The 15,956-nt window shown below is 44.2% G+C and overlaps 1 protein-coding gene across 2 annotated transcripts; it reads right to left on the bottom strand.

Moving 5' to 3' along the window:
• Positions 1-252: 252 nt before the first annotated feature.
• On the bottom strand, positions 253-15,159 carry si:ch211-114c17.1 (pre-mRNA-processing factor 39). Of its 2 annotated transcripts, XM_054739134.2 has the most exons (16): positions 15,024-15,159; positions 12,338-12,576; positions 12,098-12,223; positions 11,869-11,987; positions 11,533-11,700; positions 6,616-6,678; positions 6,029-6,209; positions 3,596-3,700; positions 3,069-3,192; positions 2,839-2,993; positions 2,601-2,727; positions 2,063-2,334; positions 1,731-1,915; positions 1,567-1,641; positions 781-952; positions 253-698 (listed from the first exon to the last, which is right to left on the bottom strand). In XM_054739134.2, exons 1-16 carry the CDS (start codon positions 15,142-15,144, stop codon positions 618-620), a joined length of 2,313 nt encoding a protein of 770 aa, XP_054595109.2. In that variant the 5' UTR covers positions 15,145-15,159; the 3' UTR covers positions 253-617. The 2 variants fall into 2 exon arrangements, with proteins under 2 accessions (XP_054595109.2, XP_015802416.3); XM_015946930.3 differs by lacking the exon at positions 6,616-6,678 and having other exon boundaries at positions 15,024-15,122.
• Between the last annotated feature and the right edge of the window lie 797 nt (positions 15,160-15,956).

The following is a 15,956-nucleotide window of genomic DNA, read 5'->3' as shown; positions in this document are numbered from 1 at the left end:
TTATGCACAGTAATAGTCACCTGCACACACACAGATATCCCCGTAAAATAGCTAAAACTAAAAACAAACGAAAAACTACTTCCAAAAACCTTCAGCTTTAATGAGTTTTTTGGGTTCATTGAGAACATGGTTGTTGTTCAATAATAAAATTATTCCTCAAAAATACAATTTGCCTAATAATTCTGCACTCCCTATAGATGTAGACAGATTGGCAGTGAAGACTCCCTGTGAGCAGAACAAAAAACCCTCCAGTGACACACTATAAAACACCTTTATGTACATTAAAAGCAAGCACAGCCATCACAGTGGAATGGTACAAAAACATTCGACACTGAAAAGTAGGACAAAGAGGATGGCTCAAACTATGAGAGGCTGGGTGGCCAATAAATACAAAAATAGATCAAAATACAGAGAAAGTTTAGTGAAAATGGGCGTCATGGTTTTCGGGTGTCATCGTTTCACCATCTCCTTAGAAATTAAACAAAAGTAAGATTTTAAATGAGCAACACTTCTGATTTCCACAAATCCAAGACAGAGAAGAGCCCAGAGGGATGCTGGGATATGTTGGGCCTTAAGAACTTTGTGATTATGTCTGATGGATCAGAGTGAAGCTTCCTTTAACAGGGTGGATAATAGGCCTGGTTGTAGTTCCAGGTGTTCTGGTAGCCGTAGCCCCCGTAGCTGCCATACTGTGGTTGCTGGAAAGGAAAAAGAACATCGTAAAAACATGCCAGAGATTTTAGGACGCAATTAATAAGAGTTTAAATATTTGGGGTGTACCTGGTACCAGCTGCTGTATGCTCCATATCCGGCCTGTGCGCTCGTGTCAGTGCCTATCACGGACGGAGGTGGATTAGTAATGGGAACTTGGGGCATTGTGGGTGGGACTTCTTCGGCTGCAGCAACAGTAGAACTGTCCTCGTTTTTGCTCAGTTTCTGAGGATCTTCATCCCTTTAATATAAGATTATTACAGATTAACCTAAAGTTATTTTACCAATCTGAGGATTGCAGAATGTAGTATTTCTTTATAAAAAAGATTTGATCTTTTTGCACCTGAAGGGAGATAGGTCTGTAATTGTGGAGCTCAGTTAGGTGACACAAAAGACCCAGAATGCTTTGTGCGATTTCAGAAATGGTGACTTCAAATATGAGGGGGGCAAAACTAAAACTTAACACATTCTATTAGCACCATATTTAAACTCTTCCCACACTCAGGTTTTTGTCTTTGTGGCCACCCAAGCCACATTCTGCTTAAACTGTTGGTACCTATCAGCTGTCTCTGGAGACCCACAGGCCACAAAGACCTGATAGGACTCCTCCTTTAGCTTGACAGCATCCCTAGCTGCTGGTGTCCACCAACGGGTTTGGGGGTTGCCACCACAGCAGGCACCGACCACCCTGCAACCACAACTCCAGTCCCTGTATGATTGGCGCCAGAGCTTGGTCTGCACTGGTGGCAGTAAGTTGGCCCGTCAAACTTACAACAACAGGATAAGTCTACAAAACACTGACCCTCTTCCACTGATTTACCACCTGTCTGACTTTGTTTTTCCTTCCTCTCTCACCCGTTCTCTGCTTCTCTCTTTGTTTTTCCGATCTCATTCAACAGTTTCTGATGCTCCTCATAGACAGACAGCACACTGCAGGTAAAAAGCAAACAGAAGAGGTCGACACCCGTGATGATGCTTTTCTAGGCACTCCCATTTATGTTTGTGGTTAAAACTCTGACCTCTTGATAGAGCCGCTGTACTCTTCTGCAAACTGAAGGCCTCTTTGTGACAGAAGTAATTTGGCGTGAGAGGTGAGAGGAGCTGCGAGGGCTCGCGTCACACACTCCTGCACTGCCTCAGCAGAAGCTCGGGGGTCTCCAGACGCCTCCAGCTCCAGCAGGTTCAAATGCAGTTTATCATTGTCCTGATGGAGAACATAAGACTAAATAAAATGCAGTGTGTGCAGGAAAGATTAATATAAGAACACACCAATCAATGTACTTTTTTTTTTTGCAAAGGCTGACAGAAAAGTATTTAGACAAGTGGTTACCATGGAGATAAATCATCTCACCGGACTGATCTCCAGTGCTTCTTGTAATACACTCCGGGCTCTGCTGGGGTTGCTGCCCACTTTCAGCAGCAGACGGGCCAGCTTAATGGAGTAGAAGGCATGTAACGTGGGCTTCTCTTTGGATGCTGCTACTGCTTCAGTCAGCAAGGCCTCTGATTGGTCCAGCTGACCCGCTCGTCTCTCTAGAGCAGCCCTGCGGATGCGTACAACCACCAAACCAGGCACGTTTTTCTCCAGAGCCTCCAGCACTCGCCGAGCCTCAGTAAAGTTTCCTGGGGATAAAAGACATGAATAAATGCTTTAAACTCCAAGTGTTTTCATACCATGATTCTTTGATTACTTTTTCCTCATTCATGCTTTTTTTTTTCACATAAAAAAAAATAAAAATTTCCCAATTTTTATTACAACATTAAATAATTTTTTATTGTTAAGTGCCTCATGATTTTTATCTTAAGAAGCGCTATTAATAAAAATTGTTTCTTTTACTCCAACATGTTTTTTGTATGCATTTGCACGTTGGGTTGGCGTTTGCTCATACCGTGCCTCTCCTCAAACGTGGCCCACTGCATGTGGATGTTGGGTTTGTTGTGCAGGTGGATCTCACAGGCTCGTTTGTAAACAGCACGCTTTACGTCCACACTCTGAGGCTCCAGGTACTGAATATACTGAACCCAAACCAGTGTGTGTTACACATGATCACACACACACAAGACAAAAACTCTGACTAAACTGGGAAAAGGATGTTTTGGAAGCATTCTCTGGACCTAATTTATTACCCTGGTCCAGACCTCCTCGTACAGAGCACAGGCGATCAGACAGCGCTCAAACAGAATGCGAACTCTGCAGTCGTCACGAGCAACCGAATCACCCGTTGATGCTTCGTGATGCTGGGGGGTGACCTCGGATTCCTCTGTACCTTCCTGGTTTGGATCTAGTAGAAGGAAATATAGTTAGACTTTTGGGTTAAATGTATAAAAAAACATTCAACACGGGCAGGCCTCTTCACCACTCTGTGCAGCTGGGTCTTTGTGGTCCCCATTTAGCTCAGCTATCTCCCAGTCCAGGTAGGAGTGCCAGGCTTGGAGCTGAAGGCGGTCCAGAGGCTTAACGTGGAAATACGGACGCTTGATCTGTTGTAACATTAAAAAAAATTGGTTATGTGTGTTTTTTGAGTAAAGTGCAACATTTTACTTCCTGGCAAGCCGCCCCATATCAAATCTTTTGCTATCGCTACGGTTCATCTAGATTTCTTGGCTAACATTTTACATCAAACTTGTCAAAGATTAAAGGTTTTACTCCAGAGTAAAAAGTATAGTTATGTGTAAAACATAGATGTAAAAGCTTCATAAAAACTCAGCTTCCATCTTCCGTCATTTTTATAGAAGCTTGTTTTCCTTTAGACCCTTTATTTTATCCACACATTTTCTAACAGCATTTCACATTCTTTGTAGGGTTTCTCAATGTTTATTTCTTTTGAAAAAGAAAAGCAATAGTAAAGAAAGAAGATGAAAGAAAAAAACGACAAAAACTCACAGCTTCTTCAAAGTGCCACCTCTTCCGAACTTCTGCCTCGTTGTCCTGGTACACTTTGTCTCTATGAAGCAGCGCCTGTTCTCTTATCTTCTGCATCAGCTCCTCCTGAACAAAATTAAAATATCTTTGATTTTTCTTTTAGGATTCGGTGTTAAAGAGACCATCTGAGATTTTTTTTGAGCATTTCTGCCATATTGCTTGAGATACTCTTTAAATATCGATGGCAACCAATAAATTAAATATTTAGTCAAATAATAATTAATTTCAGTTGCCTCTGAAACATACAATTCTAGTAAAAAAAAATTAATGAATCAATGATTGGATCAAAATCCATCCAAGAAACTGCTCCTCTGAATGTCTCTGCCCCATCTACACGTACATCTGTGTGCACAGAAGCGAGTTCTTGGCCCGGCGCAACCGAACAGGAAGAGAAGCTAGCTGAGTTGCCTAGTGTCAGGGAGGGAATGTCCAGTTCTGTTTGCAAATCTCATTTAAAGATGTTTTACGTGTTCTGTTTAGCGGCTGGTTCTCTTCTTGTTGATAAACGTTTAGGTGACAGGTGAGTTATTGTCTGGGAACACGGCTAAGTCTCAACTCTGTTGTTTGTGCAAGAATGAGTGTGTATGTGTGTGCATGTTGCCATGAGCAGGCAGAAAGGACGGATGTCCGATCTTGCTCTGGAGGTTTTGTTAGTGATGGGGATTCCCCGGATGAGCTGTGTGTCTGCTTGTGTGCCTCAAGCCAGTGTTGTACCATTTTCTATAAACATCAAATAGTGTGACTCTAGGAGGAAACCTGAAGAAAGGGGTCAAACCTTTGAAAAAAAAAAAAAAAATATATATATATATATATATATATATATATATATATATATATATATATATACATATATATATATATATATATATCCCCTTCCAAAATGTAGCTCATTTCAACGAGCTTCTCTAGGAAAACATTCTGCACCTTTAAGTTATTCAAAATTTTGAGAAGAAATTCACCAGATCTTCACAGCCAGCTCGGTACCAGACATTGAACCCTTGAACCTCATTTACAATATTGATCAGGGGTCTCATTTTTCAAACATTGCGTATAATCCTTACTAAAACCGTACTTAAGCCCAGCAAAATTTTTTTTTACTTACGCCAAGTAGGTTTGTGATCTATCAAACATGGAGTACGCACAGCTGCACACAATCTCCGCTTCATAAATCAGAGACTAACGAGAATGTTTCTCAGCTGCATTTTAGTCACATCGTGCCCTCACCACGCCCACTTACTGCCATAAATAGTCAATGCAAAGTGCCTTGTGGATCTCATCCATATTCATAAGCCGGCTGTTGCAACGCTCCGCCAATAAAGATGGCGACCGTAGATCAAGACAGATCAAGGAAGCACAATTTCACAGAAGCAGAAATTGAGGTACTTGTGGGTGAGGTGGAGAAATGAAAGGAAGTGCTTTTGCAAAACAAATAAGAGAAAATCCACGGAATGGCACAGCATTGCTGAAGCCGTCAATGTTGTGAATTCTTCAGAGATATGTGGCGGATATAAAAAAAAAAGGTCCAATCGGGATTTGATCCCCAGACTCCCGGGTGAAAGTTACGCATGCTAACCAGTCAGCCAAATGGAGATCTCCCCTGTACAAGTAGCCAGGGCGCATGATCAATCGGGTCACAGTGACGGGACACACACACTGTCACAGACGCATGACATTCTGTCTCAATCTGTCCCCCTGCTGATATTCAGCATTCCGTATTCTGCGCTTCAGGCTGTGTGTGTGTGTTTGTTTTTCTGTGTGTGTGTGCGTGCGCGCGAGTGCGGGGTGGCTTCTTCTGTGTGCGCACGAAGCGGTACAAATGATAATGCTGCTGGAATTCATAATTTTATGATAAATGACCCGCACTTGTATAGCACCTCTCAGAGTAAGCACTCCAAAGCGCTTTACACTACAGTGCATCATTCATCCATTCACACACTAATGGTGATGAGCTACGACGTAGCCACAGCTGCTCTGGGGAGCACTGACAGAGGCGAGGCTGCCGAGCACAGGCGCCACCGGTCCCTCCAACCACCAGGCAAGGTGGGTTAAGTGTCTTGCCCAAGGACACATAAGCAGAATTCTCTGTCCGAAGCCGGGATCGAACCTGCAACCTTCCGATTACTGGACAACCCGCTCAACCTGTTGAGCTACTGCTGCCTTATCTTCTCAGCAGCAGCACTGCAGGTGCTCTCCGTGTCCAAAATGTGCATAAGCAAGGTCCTTAGTCAACTTAAAGTTGTGCACATTTTTCCGCTAAGTTTTCTTTCATAAATCCCAAAGTTTGTGTGGAAAGCTGCTTACGTAGTTTTCCGACCCCGTTTTGTGCGTAAGCAAGCTTGATAAATGAGGCCCCAGAACTGGAGGGCTGTAAGTGCTTCTACATGTATCACTGACCGAGTCTGTGCCTTCAGGTGTAGTGGGCTCTTCCTCCCCCGGAGGCCTCTCTTCCTCCACCTCCTGAGCCTGTTCAGCACGCTCTGCTTTCTGGCTCTGTCGGCATAATGCCCTCAGCTCCTCGTACTCCTCAGAGGAAAGCACCTCCTTAGGTGGATTATTATTCAGGTTCTCCTTAAATCTGTTGAAAGGAACAGGAGCAGACACATACTGACGCAATTAAAATATAATGAAGAACATTTTCCAGCTGACTTTTTACAACCAGGGACTTTTTGCAGTCATTTGTAAAGTTTAAAGTATGTTTTTATTAGATTTTTTTTATTCTAGAAGTCTTGTCATTTTTAGCTTGAGATTTTTTAAGCTGTATTTTTATTTAGATCCTACTGTTTTTTTTATTATGAATATTAACCTTTCATTAATATATAAAGCACTTTGGTCACCTTCCAGGGCTGTGGAAGGTGCTATATATATAATAAACTTGATCGATCAATTACAAAAACAGTAAGACTTCTGGGGCCTTATTTATCAACCATACTTACACACAGATCTGTGCGTAGGCACGAATTTACGCATTGTGTGGTATTTACCCATATGTACTTGAAAATGTTCCTAAATATGAGAACAGCTCCGACGATGCGTAGGAACAGCATCTAGTGGTAGAACGGGGGAACAGAAATACAGAAGGTCTCAGTCATCCACGCGTGTTCCTCATCCACAAATCATATTTACCCGGTTTGTAGTTTTGTCGATGGAAAAACAGTTTTTGTGACTGACGGGAATCTGACATTATATCATGACTAATCTGTGTTATTTGAAGATTTAACAAAGCGTGCACTCTGGAGGGAACGCGTTCTCCGTGAGGTAGAAATCCTTCTGCTATGCTGTGGTTTAGGACCCTTTGTGGCGCGATAGACAAACCTCGTGAATCCGATTCCAGTTCATATTTTATTTTACAACTCCGAGAACCCCCCAGAACTATTTCCTGCTCCCTGGTCATACTGAATGACAGCTCAGAAGAGACTGAGGCTGCACTCAGACAACATTTCCAAATAAAACTAACCCCAAACAGAACGACTCCTTAAATGTAAATGAGAACCTGTTACTCTACGATTTATCAAATTCATTTTTCACTCCATGAACCGTCACCTTATCGTGGTGGAGGAGTTTGAGTGCCCTAATGATCCTAGGAGCTATGTTGTCTGGGGCACTTTGTGTCCCTGGTAGGGTCTCCCATGACAAATGGGTCTTAGGTGAAGGGTGAGACAAAGAACGGTTCAGAAGATCTTTCATGGATGTAAAAACAAAGAGTCGGGAGTAACCAGCCCGGAGGGTTACCGGGGTCCCACCCTAGAGCCAGGCCTGGGGTTGGTGCCCGTGGGCGAGTGCCTGGTGGCCGGGCTTTCGCTCATGGGGACTGGCCGGACCCAGCCCGAACCGGATATATGGGCTCATCCAACTGTGGACCCACCACCCGCAGAAGGAACATGAAGGGTCCGGTGCAGTGTGGATTGGGTGGCAGACAGAGGCGGGAGCCTTGGCGGTCCGATCCCCGGACAAAGAAACTGGTTACTGGGACATGGAACGTCACCTCGCTGGTGGGGAAGGAGCAGGAGCTTGTGGCAGAGGTTGAGCGGTACCGGCTAGATATAGTCGAACTCACCTCGACACATAGCATTGACTCTGGAACCCAAGTCCTTGAGAGGGGTAGGACACTCTCCTTTGCTGGAGTTGCTCCGGGTGAGAGACGGAGGGCTGGGGTTGGCTTTTTGTTAGCCCCAAGACTCTCTGCCTGTGTGTTGGGGTTTACCCCGGGGGACGAGAGGGTAGCTTCCCTGCGCCTTCGGGTCGGGGAACGGGTCCTGACTGTTTGTGTTTATGCGCCAAATATAAGTTCAGAGTACCCACCCTTTTTGGAGACCCTGGGACAAGTGCTAGATAGTGCTCTATCAGGGGACTCCATTGTCCTGCTGGGGGACTTCAATGCTCACATGGGCAATGACAGCATGACCTGGAGGGGTGTGATTGGGAGGAACGGCCTGCCCGATCTGAAATCGAGTGGTGTTTCGTTATTGGACTTCTGTGCAAGCCACAGTTTGGCCATAACGAACACCATGTTTGAACATAAGGATGCCCATCGGTACACTTGGTACCAGGGCAGCCTAGGTCACAGGTCGATGATAAGACTTTGTAGTTGTATCATCTGACGTACGGCCGTATGTTTTGGACACCCGAGTGAAGAGAGGAGCGGAGCTGTCAACGGATCACTACCTGGTGGTGAGTTGGATCAGATGGCAGGGGAAGATGCCGCGTAGACCTGGCAGACCCAAACGCATAGTTAGGGTCTGCTGGGAACACCTGGCAGAAGAACCTGTCAAGACGGTCTTCAACTCCCACCTCCGGCAGAGCTTTAACCGCGTCCCGAGAGCAGTGGGGGACATTGACTCCGAATGCGCCTTGTTCCACTCTGCGATTGTTGAGGCGGCTGTTGCTAGCTGTGGTCGCAAGGTGGCAACCCCCGTACCCGCTGGTGGACACCAGAGGTTTGGGGAGCCGTCAGGCTGAAGAAGGAGGCCTACAGGGTGTGGCTGGTCTGTGGGTCTCTGGAGGCAGCAGACAGGTACCAGATTTGCCAAGCGGGGTGCAGCAGTGGCAGTTGCCGAGCCAAAATCTCTGGCGTGGGAGGAGTTTGGTGAGGCCATGGAGAAAGACTATTGATCGGCGCCAAAGAGGTTCTGGCAAACTGTCCGGCGCCTCAGGAGAGGGAGGCAGCAACTCGCTCACACTGTTTACAGTGGGGATGGGGAGTTGCTGACGTCAACTGGGGCTATAGTCGGGCGATGGAAGGAATACTTTGAGGAGCTCCTCAATCCCACCTACGCGCATTTTGAGGAGGGGCCAGAGCCGTGAGACCTGGGGATGGACTGTCCAATCTCTGGGGCAGAAGTTGCTGAGGTAGTCAAACAACTACACAGCGGTAGAGCCCCGGGGGTGGATGAGATTCATCCTGGGTATCTCAAGGCTATGGATGTGGTAGGGCTGTCGTGGTTGACACGTCTCTGCAATATTGCATGGTCATCGGGGGCGTTCCTGTGGAGTGGCAGACCGGGGTGGTGGTCCCCATCTTTAAGAAGGGTGACCAGAGGGTGTGTTCCAACTATAGGGCCATCACACTCCTCAGCCTCCTTGGAAAGGTCTACTCCAAGATACTGGAGAGGAGGGTCCGATCGATTTTTGAATCTCAGATTGAGGAGGAGCAATGTGGTTTTCGTCCTGGCCGTGGAACTGTGGACCAGCTCTATACCCTTGCAAGGATGATGGAGGGGGCATGGGAGTTTGCCCAAACAATCCACATGTGTTTTGTGGATTTGGAGAAGGCTTATGACCTTGTCCCCAGGGGCACCCTGTGGGGGACGCTGCAGGAGTATGGGATGGGTGGCTTTCTGTTAAGGGCCATTCAGTCCCTTTACCAGAGGAGCGTGAGTTTGGTCCGCATAGCCGGTAGTAAGTCGGACCTGTTCCCGGTGAGGGTTGGACTCCGCCAGGGCTGACCTTTGTCACCGGTTCTGTTCATTACCTTTATGGACAGAATTTCTAGGCGCAGCCGTGGTGTGGAGTGTGTCGAGTTTGGTGGCAGGAGAATCTCGTCTCTGCTTTTTGCGAATGATGTGGTCCTCCCAGCTTCATCCAGCTCTGACCTTCAGCTCTTGGTGGGTAGGTTCACGGCCGAGTGTGAAGCGGCTGGGATGCGGATCAGCAACTCCAAATCTGAGACCATGGTTCTCGACCGGGAAAGGGTGGCTTGCCAACTCCGGGTAGGGAGAGGTCCTACCTCAAGTGGAGGAGTTTAAGTATCTCGGGGTCTTGTTCACGAGTGAGGGTAGGAGGGATCGGGAGATCGACAGGCGGATCGGCTCAGCGTCTGCAGTGATGCAGACGCTGAGCCGATCTGTCGTAGTGAAGAGGGAGCTGAGCCAGAAAGCCAGGCTCTCAATTTACTGGTTGATCTACGTCCCAATCCTCACCTATGGTCATGAGCTTTGGGTAATGACCGAAAGAACGAGATCGTGAATACAAGTGGCCGAAATGAGTTTCCTCCGTAGGGTGGCCGGGCTCATCCTTAGAGATAGGGTGAGGAGCTTGGGGAGAAATTTTGACACGTCTCTAAATAAAGTAAAATTTTCTAGTGCAGATTGGAGACAACCCATAGAAGCACTGATTTGATCTCATTTCAGAGAAAAATAGAACAGGTCAGATGCACCTAATAAATAAAATTACTAACAAACTCAAGAATCTTTCTTTGCTTCACTGTTCTGGTGCTGAGAATATCACTAATGCGGATCAAAGGAGATACACAGATGAATGCACCTCTTATTTATTATTTGGAGACTACATTTACTGCAGCTGGCGGAGGCAGAGGTTTTTTCTATTGATACACGGAATTTACAGAATCATTTTAAATTGTAATAGGGGAAGACTGCAGGAGGGAGCGGTAAAATACAGGGGGTCCCCAGCAAAAACAAGAAACTTTACGAGTCTGATGAAACCCGCTGGTTTTCCATCAGGCAGTCACGGGGCAGCTCCAACGACCCAGTGGCTGTGCTGGGTCAATGTTATTGAGCTCAGTGCGGCTCGGCCGTGAACGAGCCGAGGCGACGTCGTGCTCTGCTTAAGAAGAAGTGTTTTCCCCGCTTTAGAAGAAGCGTCCAACGTGTTTTTACACTTTCTCCGAGACATGTCACATCGCTAAGTTGTTAGCGCCGCGCAACGTAGCCTGCTGGAGGTTACCTCTCAGGCTGCTCACACATCGATCTTAAGTTGTCGCTGTTGCGCTCACGCCGTACAGTATTAGATGCGGTTAAAGTCAGACATGAAAAAATAAATAAATTTTACATGATTAAGTGATGCTTAGCCTGGTGGTGGTGGTGGTGGTGGGGGACCTGGCCTAATAAGCACTGGAGGAAACCCTGTCAAGATCGTCAACACTCGTTTATCTTAATGCTATTGAAACATGTAAACCACAAGGCATTATATCCACTGCTACCTTTCTAATTTTAAACTCAGTAACTTATAATGTAACTTCACCTTGCCCTGCCTGCTCCTTGCTGCCCGCCGGCTGTGATCACAAGCGACAACATAGTCGTTCCTGCTGCTTCTTCGGGAAACAGTGCAAAAAATAAAATAAAATAAAAAATCTTGGGATCTTGTAGGCGTGTCGGTGGGATTTCAGCCATGGCGGGCCGCCACGGCTACGCCTATGTAAGGGAAACCCTGTAAGTGTCTAAATGACGGTGAATGGACAAAAGCACCTGAGTGAACACAGGTGGGATTTATCATCAGACGATTGCGGAGGAACATGTGCACGAGAGGCCAACGCAAGTTTCATAAATCAGGAGTACACACATCCTAAATTTCATTTGTAGGAAGGAATATAGGAACGTTCGTACGAAAGTTTAGATAAATGGGGCCCCTGGACTGAAGATTTATAGAAGAGGTGGTTGCTTTACTTGTCGTAGTGGGTGTTGTAGAGCTGCGTGGGGACTTTGAGGACCCTGTCCAGGACAGCTGCTGCTTTCTTCATGTTTCCCTGTTCCTTTTCCCACTCGACGTACAGATCCCACAGTCGATCTGAGTGGAAGTCTAGTCCAGCTGCTACAACGGCATCCTCAAACACACTAAGGGTTGCACATTAAACAAGAAAAGCATTTTTAATGTCCTGTATCAAATTCCACAAGGAAACTTAAGAGATTACAAAGCAAAAAATACTGAGCAAACTGCAATCAATTTCAGAAAGCTGTACTGTTGTAAAAATGAGTCTGCTAAATAATCAAAGCTTTGTTTGCCTCCGTATCCGCTCAGGTGAATCAGATAGATTCATGTCCAGTGTTCCCAGTAATAGATTGATGTAATGAATCCACAAATCCACACTCAGGGAAATCGCCTTAAGACCCCGAATGCACACCTGACACAGCACAAGAAAACCATCAGCGTTAACTGATGTCAGTGGAAAACACACGTTTAGCACACTTCAGTTGGTGCAAAAAAGAAAACTGCAAGTCCTTCCTGTTTTACCTCCTCTGCTTTACTATTGTCCCCAGCACGGCGCTCCAGGTCAGCATATTTCTTCCAGTAGCCGTAGCACAGAGGATAACGAGCTAGAAAGGCCTCCAGAGCTCTGCGGGAGGCTGTGAAGTTACCCTGAGGAGATGCAACAACGTTCTAATTTTCATGTAATGTTATCTGCTCAAACCATCAGAGCAAATCTGGATGAAATAAATAAATTCACCTAGATCATCCAAAAACAACACACACCTCTTGCTCACAGTATTGAAGAAGATCCGTCCAGCTGGTGAAGTCTTGAGGATTGTTGTTTGCAGCGGTCCACAAACATTCAAAGTCTGAAGGTAGTCCCGCCCTCTCTGCATTATCTGCAGCAGGGGCCTCTGAGAGAGAGTCAGGGTCTGCTGGGGCCTCAGGGACCACAGCAGCACCACCGTTTTCCTCTGAGATCTCAGGTGGAGGAGGCGGCGGATCCTCAGTGACATCCATGGCTTCAAAGGGGAAAAATGAGAAGTAGTCTTTAACGGTTTGACTAAAGAGCCTTGTGAGGGGCATGTCTAGAATTGTTTCAGGGCTGCAGAGTGTGTGAGACAATGGATTGTTTCAGCAAGAGCAGAAACATCCCTAAAACAAGAGATGCACAGATATGAAAATGTTGGGCCAATACCGAAATTAATATTGCTGTTATGGCCGATAACCAATATTTCCCGATACTGACATAAACATACTCGCTGACATTCATGCTTCTGAAATCATCAGTTTTTGTATAGACTGAAAATTATGCAAGCTGAATTTTTGGATGTTTTGCTTTATTTCTATAGTTTGCAAACTATAAATGTGGGTGTGACCACGCGTCTGTGTGTATAAGTGTATACATTTGCTTTATTATATTAACACACCACACACATTTTTGCTTCTGAGGTGATTACCATCACTGTCCCATGACTAAACAATTACACATCATCATCCCCCTCACCCTCTAAAACAGATACACAAACAGAAACAAGATGGTTAATATTGGCCCAGTTTTACATATTGGACTGATGCCAATATGTTAAAAAAATTACTAACATCGGCCGATACCGATATTGATGCCAATTTATTGTGCATCCCTAATTAAAGGAGTTTTTATCTTGACCTGGGGTCTCATTTAACAAACATTGCGTAGAATGCTTACTAAAACCGTACTTAAGCTCAGCAAAAAAAAAAAAAAGTACTTACGCCAAGTAGGTTTGTGATCTATAAAACATGGCGTACACACAGCTGCACACAATCTCTGCTTCATAGATCGGAGACTAACAAGAATGTTTCTCAGCTGCATTTTTGTCACATCCTGCCCTCACCACGCCCACTTACTGCCATAAATAGTCAATGCAAAGTGCCTTGTGGATCTCACGCATATACATAAGCCGGCAGTTGCAACGCTCTGCCAATGACGATGGCGACCGTAGATCAAGGCAGATCAAGGAAGTTCAATTTCACAGAAGCAGAAATTGAGGTACCTGTGGGTGAGGTGGAGAAATGAAAGGAAGTGCTTTTGCAAAACAAATAAGAGAAAATCCATGCAGAAGCACAGCGTTGCTGAAGCTGTCAAGTCTGTGAATTCTTCAGAGACATTTGTGGCGGACATAAAAAAAAATGGTCCAATCGGGATTCGATCCCCAGACTCCCGGGTGTAAGTCACGCGCTAACCAGTCAGTCAAACGGAGATCTCCCCTGTACAAGTAGCCAGGACGCATGATCAATCGGGTCACAGTGACTGTCACAGACGCATGACATTCTGTCTCAATCTGTCCCCCTGCTGATATTCTGCATCCCGTATTCTGCGCTTCAGGCTGTGTGTGTGCACATGTGTGTGTACGTGCACGTGTGCGGGCTCTTGTTCTGTGTGAAAACGAAGCGGTACAAGTGATAATGCTGCAGGATTTCTTAATTTTATCCTTCTCAGCAGCAGCACTGCAGGTGCTCTCCATGTCCAAAATGTGCGTAAGTCAGGTCCTTAGTCAACTTAAAGTTGCGCACATTTTTCTGCTAAGTTTTCTTTCATAAATCCCAAAGTTTGCGTGGAAAGTTGCTTACGCAGTTTTCCGACCCCGTTTTGTGTTTAAGCAAGTTTGATAAATGAGGCCCCTGGAGAATGTGATCACAGTTCAAAGTCTACAGAAAGTTGCTGTGCTGGTTGAACCCTAAATTTGACATTTTTTACTTAAAATCTATTTTTGAATATCTACCATTTATAGAAAATTATTTTTTGACAAGTGAACCAAAGCTGTGCTCTATTGAAACACGTATATAATTATTAATTGTTAGATTAAAAAAAAGATTGTTTTTATAAAACACTGATCATAAAAAAAAATTCACTTACCTGCATATTACTGAAAAAACATTTTTGAAATTGAAACTAAAATGACAAGATTTTATGTTTAAAATTCAATAACGAGAATTGGTTGCTGTGCATTGGATTTTTTTTCTTTGAAATAACAGAAACTTACGTTTTCCATGAGGTCATGAAAACAAATGTCACTCAGCCTTCATAAAAATTTACATTATGATAAATAAAAACAAATGTTATTTGAAGTTACTTTTAAACCAGGGGTATCTGACATTATTTACCTTGATCAACATAAAAAACAAAAGGAAGTGGTAAAGAAAATACACTGTAAAGTGATAGCAACAGCGAAAAGATTTTAGAAATGACTGGTTCTTGGATAATAATTCAAGTAAAACACACATTTAACAATGAAACGGTTAAATGTGAATAGGTTCCAACTCTGTTCAGATCAGAGCCGTGGTGTGTAGTTAGCTTAGCCTAGCCGGTCAGGATTTGGGTGCAATAACAAGTCCCGGTGGGTGACTTTATTCAGTAAAAGATTCACAAATGCTGTGATGTGTTCAACAGTAATTAACTCTAAAACTATAAAATCATTCTTAAAAATACCTGAAGTCTGTTCGAGCTCTCCGTTACCACTCATCTCCAAAACCTCCGCCGCCATGATGAAAAAGTGAGGGTTTACGTCATTAGTGTGCGACAAAATATCAAAGTTAAAAATAACCCGCATTTTACAATATTTTTACGCATTAAATTGTCGATTCCCATGTTATTAGTGAGCATTTTCTACCATCGAAACTCATTTATTCACGTATCTCTGAAGAAAGCTCGCATTGAGGTAGATTAGTCGTTTTAGATAAACTTATCTCGCTTTTCTTTTTCCTAAATATTCAGAATGCAAATAATTTATTCATATTTTACTAAAGTATGCTGTATTAATATAAATCCTACCGTTACATTCAGTTCCATGTTTATATTTCCTTTAACAAGTAAATATCGCCACTGATAAAGTTTTATTCTATTCTAAACTATTCAAACTGATCATATCTGCTTTGAAATATAAAATGCCATTTTTTTTCACTTGTTATATCTTTAATGCCTAACAAGTTTAGTCATTTTTTCCTGGAACAGTTTTTAATATTAAAAATATTCCAACAGCATACAGAAGGGGAATTGTGGCATCAACAAGTCATCTCCAAGACGTGTTTTTCGTCAGTTCAGCAATTAAACCAGGTGATTTCAATCAGCACAGCAGAACAAAATCACAGCATGGAGTTGACTTGATGCCACAACTCCCATCTCTGCAAGTGAACCCATAAACCATCTCCTCATTGCATTTTTCTGAATAAGTCTCAAAATTTCCATCTCTGCAGCACATACTTACATTAGGCTGAAAATTCACTGAAAAGAACTTCTGCAGAATAATGACAATTTAGGTAAAACACGTTTTCACATTTGATCAACTTTATTTTCACTTGGTCTCATCTGTTGGACACTTGACAGCTGAAGTGCAATTGTTTACTTCCATTTTCACCAGTTCAA

This window comes from Nothobranchius furzeri, chromosome 1 (genome assembly GCF_043380555.1).
Source record: "Nothobranchius furzeri strain GRZ-AD chromosome 1, NfurGRZ-RIMD1, whole genome shotgun sequence".
NCBI lineage: Eukaryota > Metazoa > Chordata > Actinopteri > Cyprinodontiformes > Nothobranchiidae > Nothobranchius > Nothobranchius furzeri.
The sequence above is the reverse complement of the archived record's forward strand: the minus strand, read 5'-3'. Positions and strand labels throughout refer to the sequence as shown.

Coding starts and splice junctions, on each gene's coding strand:
- si:ch211-114c17.1 (XM_054739134.2), bottom strand. CDS start 15,144: ATGCGGGTTATTTTTAACTTTGATATTTTGTCGCACACTAATGACGTA. Junction 12,224..12,337: donor TTCAATACTGTGAGCAAGAG/GTGTGTGTTGTT, acceptor GCATCTCCTCAG/GGTAACTTCACAGCCTCCCG. Junction 2,728..2,838: donor ACGAGGAGGTCTGGACCAGG/GTAATAAATTAG, acceptor GTTTGGGTTCAG/TATATTCAGTACCTGGAGCC.